This window comes from Agelaius phoeniceus, chromosome 10 (assembly GCF_051311805.1).
Source record: "Agelaius phoeniceus isolate bAgePho1 chromosome 10, bAgePho1.hap1, whole genome shotgun sequence".
NCBI lineage: Eukaryota > Metazoa > Chordata > Aves > Passeriformes > Icteridae > Agelaius > Agelaius phoeniceus.
Genome location: NC_135274.1, coordinates 4,167,645 through 4,172,065, shown reverse-complemented (window position 1 = coordinate 4,172,065; position 4,421 = coordinate 4,167,645). Strand labels below are relative to the sequence as shown.

Genomic DNA, 4,421 nt, shown 5'->3' with positions numbered 1-4,421 from the left:
TTGCAGTAAGGTACAGAAATGCAAATGGACAAATCCAGCAACACCTAATCAGAGCATGTAAACTTTCTGTGAACCTAATTTGTGGATTAAAAAAAAAAAAAAAAAAGGCCATATTGGTACCACATTTCTAAAATGCTTTTGACACTATTGAAAAGCTCCTCATAGTACTGCTCTGACCTGACTTTTCTTTTCAGGCAGTCCAGCACCGGTGAGTGCTCAGAGGAAAGGGCTGGAATCCCTGAGCTCCTCCCAGCCCCTGCAGCTTTGGAGAGCCCCTGTCCAGGTGCCCCCCAGCCCTGCTGCCTGTCCTCCCTGCAGCACAGGCCCCGGGAAGGCTCCCTGGCTGTGGGCAGGACAGCAGCCTGAGCAGGAACAGGGGAGGCAGCAGCTCCTGCTTTGGCTCCCCCTCTGCAAGGGCAGTACAGGGGCACTGAGCATTTCTGCAGGGCTGCTGGGCAGGGATCGCTGCTTGCAGCTGCCCCAGCCCCTGCTGAAGCAAAGCTGGCACCTGTACATTGACTCTGGGCTGTGTTTCTGCCACCCAAGTGTCAGGATTTGCACTTGCTCTCACAGGGGCAGTACAGAGAGCCCTAATGGAGTCTTCAGCCCATGGAGGTGAAGCACCAGCAGTGGAGAGGCTGCCTGGGGCCAGGAGCAGCCCTGCATGTCACTGTGTCCCTGCTGAAGCCACTGAGCTCAGGCTCTGGGGTCTGAGTGCTGCTGTCACGTTCAGGAGCCCTGGCCTCAGCTCCTCCTCAAGGGCCTTTTCCCTTGAGAAACACGAGGGCTCAGGCTGAGCAGGGCCACAACAGGGCAGGAGCTGTGTGTGAGCTGCCCTGGGAGGGACAGGCAGCTCTGAGCTAAGAGGGGTGTACCAAACAACATGTGAGACCTGAGGGAAACTGATGTAAACAAACCTGGACTGGGGCTGGAGAGGAGCAGCCTTGGTGCCAGAGCTCACTGGGTGTGTGGGGTGTTCATGTTAGTGCAAGTGCCCCGGGCTCCATTTACACCTCAAACCCCAACCTCCCGCCCTAAAGCAGAAAGGTCACTACAGAGAGGCTCTCACCTCCCCTGGCTCAGCTGGGCTTGGCCCTCTCCTCCAGCTCAAAGGGAATTGAACACAACAGAAGGACCAAACATTCTGATGGACACATTTGAACAAGAACAAGCAGCCTAGGTAAAGAAAATTACAAAGGAAAGGCCTTGCCAGTGCTTCAGTTTCTATTTTTATTATTCCATGTGGTTATTAACAAAGGCACATGTCTAGTCCCTTGGTCGCTGGGTTGCTTCCTTTCTTGCTTGTTCTATGTTTGGGAACTTCCATGTATTAAGACACTTTACAATCCTTTTTTTCCTCTTTACAATGACAGCTCTCTGAAAGGTATTGTACCACAGCAAAAATAACCTGGCATCTCCCCAGAGGAAGAACCAGCATAAGAATGCTGAGGGTCCCCCTCCACAGCCCCAGAAACATTGAAGAACACTTTCCAAATCCACTGGACACTCCATTCAATGGAGTCTTTTTTTGCTCTCCACCAACCAAAAAAAAAAGCCCAAAATGCAAACCACCCTCCTGTGAAGTTATGCCCCAGGACAGGATTTGCCTAGCACTTCTGAAGTTCGGGCTGTGCATGTGTGAGCAACGCCTTCAGATGGCAGATCAAGTAGAGCAGGCTTGGGACTGGCATCCAGAACAACCAGCCCCAAACTCTGTGGCCTGGGACCAACCTCAGCCCGTCTGACCTTACTCATTCACTACACTTAAGTGTCAACGAGAATTAAACAAAAGAAATATTTGAATTCCAATAGTTAAGTTAACAATGCTTAGTACAAGAATTAAGTGCTTAATTACCAGCATTGTTTCCATGATATAGACATGTTGGTGTTGAGAGCCAACAAGAGGGAGCTGGATTTTTAATGTTTTAAAACGGGTTAGAAACACACCACATTACACAATATATGCCACGTTGTGAATTCAAGGGTTTTTTTTATTAAAGATTAAAAATAAAAAAACATTTGACACCCTAATATACATAGAGTCACAATAAACTCAAACGTGCTAAAAGCAAAATGTGCATAAAGACACTCATTTCTAAAAGGCACCCTGCCACCAACATCTTTTAAAATGTTTGTCTAATTCCACCAGGTTTCTAGCTTTCTCTCCCTTCCCTAAAGGTGAGACTTTAGACTGCTATCAGGTACAGACACCTTTCAGGGGTCTGTGCTATCACTAGAACGCTTGAAACCATGCATGCAGACTTAGCTCCAGCTTCTCCTGCCATTAACTATCGTGATTTAAAACGCACAAGGACTTTTTCTTAAAAGGTAGCGGTGTTTGGGCCGCTTCTAAGGGCCAAGAAGAAAGAGAAAGGGTTATAAAATAACTGCTGTGTCTCCACCAGAGAGCTTCGCTACTACAAACCACTTCCCTCCTCCCCCCATCCTCTCGCAAAAACAACCCCCGAAGTTAAAAACGCCACACACGCACAGGGATGAAATGTTCACGCGTTCGCTATTAGGCTGTCAGGGGCTGACAGCGTCAGAGAGCCCGAGTCCGCAGCCACAGCGCTGCCAGCCGCGCACACAGACAGACACACACGGACACTCACAGACAGACACACGGACACTCTCGCTCAGCACACGCGTGTGCGGGACACGCTGCCCTCCCCACAGGCAGCCCTGCGCTGGCTCCTCTCCGCTGTTACCAGGGTCTCCACATGGCTTTGGGCGAGCCGGGCGAGGGCAGGCCCTGCGTCTGGGACGCGTCCAGTCCGTCCGAGGGGGTCTGGCCCGGCCCAGTCTCCGCCTCGTCCGAGTCGGAGCAGGAGCCGGGCTCCTCGCTGGGGGCGGGCAGGGCCGGGCCCGGGCGGGCTGCGGCCGGCAGGGACAGCGCCTCGGCGGCGGGCCAGGGGCCGAGGGCCGGCTCCGCCACAACGTCCGTGATCGAGTCCGGGCAGCCGCCCTCGCTGAGGGGCATGGACTCCAGCAGGTGGTTGAGCAGCTCGGCGGCCGTGGTGGCGTCGATGCCGGGGCAGCTGGAGACGAAGGTGTGCACCTCGTGCATGCACTGGATGTAGCCGGCGGCGAAGCGCTCGCTGGCCTCCAGGAGCCGCCGCCCGCCCCCTGCGCCGTGGGGGACAGAGAGGGGCGCGGGTGAGGCGCGGGCCGGGCCGGGCGCCCCCCGCCGCCCCCCGGGCCCGCACTCACCGCGGCCGCGGCGCTCCAGCACGGCCCGCACCCGCCGCACCGTCCGCTCCAGCACCTCCGCGTTCTCCAGCTTCGCCTGAAACTGACCCGGGGGACGCGGCCGTCAGCGCGGCCCCGGGCCCCGCCGGCCCCCGGCCCCCACCCCGCCGCCGCCTCACCTCGGTGTCGGCCAGCAGCAGCCGCAGCTCCCGCAGGCTCTCGTTGATGCGCGCCCGGCGCTTCTTCTCCACCAGCGGCTTCCTCGTCTGCGGGGACAACAGCACCGTCAGCTCGTCAGACCCCCCTGCCCCGGCCCGGCCCAGCCCAGCCCCACCCGGCCCGTGCTCTCCCCACCGCTCACCCTCCGGTCGCCGCGGGGCCCCGCGCAGCCCTCGCCGTGCGGCGGGCGGGCCGTGCCCGGCGCCATGGCCGCGCCGCTGCCCCGCTCCCTCCGCTCCCGCTCCGCGCCGCCCGTTTTATACCCCGCGATTTGCATGTCAAAGAGCCCATTGGCCGCGCCGCACGGGCAGCGCCGAGCGTTGGCCGAACGGGCCAATGGCGGCCGCGCGCTTTGTCTGCGCCGGGGCGGGGCGGGGCGGGCGGAGCGGCCCCGGCGCTGGGCCCGGCCCCGGAGCGGGAGCGGGAGTAGGAGCGAGTCGGGCTGGGCTGGGCTGGGCCGGGCCGGGCCGGAGCGGGAGCGGGCCGTGCCGTGCTCCCACCGGCAGCGTGCGGCTCCGCGGGGCGGCTGGCCCGTCCCTCAGCGCTAATGACCCCGAACCCCAGCGCCCGTTGCGGGCTCAGCGCCTCGGAACACCCGCGTGTGCGGCTGCGGTGTCGGTGGAACGGAGGGCATGGTGGGGCCGGCCAGCTGCCGGCGCGGTGCCAGCACCGACCTGGGCGTGCCAGAGTCAGTCTGAGCCGTGACCGGAGGCCGTGGGGCTCAGCACGCACAGCTGGCATGGAGCCGGTGTTGTCGTGCCCCGTGCCAGCGGACGGGGCGGCTCTCGGGCCGGGTGCGGGTCCAGCCTGGCAGGACGCGCCCGCTGTGGCCGTGGCTGTGCGGGCACCGCGGCTGCTCGGTGGGGCAGCTCATCCCCGGGCCCGGGCAGCCGGGCCCGAGAGCTCGGTGCCTCCCTGGCTGAAGGAGCCGGGCAGCTTTGTGCGGGTAACTTGATGCTGATGACAGTTGGCAGCTGCAGTTCCCCCGGCAGAGCGAGGCAAATAAAAGCGTT

General features: G+C 60.3%; 1 protein-coding gene across 2 annotated transcripts; it reads right to left on the bottom strand.

Annotated features, from left to right (window-relative positions):
• Window positions 1–2,560: 2,560 nt before the first annotated feature.
• Window positions 2,561–3,778, bottom strand: LOC129124414 (transcription cofactor HES-6-like). Of its 2 annotated transcripts, XM_054639392.2 has the most exons (4): window positions 3,551–3,778; window positions 3,369–3,455; window positions 3,211–3,292; window positions 2,561–3,126 (listed from the first exon to the last, which is right to left on the bottom strand). In XM_054639392.2, the coding sequence occupies exons 1-4, from the start codon at window positions 3,683–3,685 to the stop codon at window positions 2,705–2,707; spliced, it is 726 nt and encodes a 241-aa protein (XP_054495367.2). In that variant the 5' UTR covers window positions 3,686–3,778; the 3' UTR covers window positions 2,561–2,704. The 2 variants fall into 2 exon arrangements, with proteins under 2 accessions (XP_054495367.2, XP_054495366.2); XM_054639391.2 differs by having other exon boundaries at window positions 2,561–3,292; window positions 3,551–3,702.
• Between the last annotated feature and the right edge of the window lie 643 nt (window positions 3,779–4,421).

Excerpts from the sequence above, each read along its gene's own strand:
- LOC129124414 (XM_054639391.2), bottom strand. The coding sequence starts at position 3,685 with ATGCAAATCGCGGGGTATAAAACGGGCGGCGCGGAGCGGGAGCGGAGG. Across the intron at positions 3,456-3,550 it reads GGCCCCGCGGCGACCGGAGG|ACGAGGAAGCCGCTGGTGGA; the intron begins GTGAGCGGTGGG and ends TTGTCCCCGCAG. Across the intron at positions 3,293-3,368 it reads TGCTGCTGGCCGACACCGAG|TTTCAGGCGAAGCTGGAGAA; the intron begins GTGAGGCGGCGG and ends CCCCCGGGTCAG.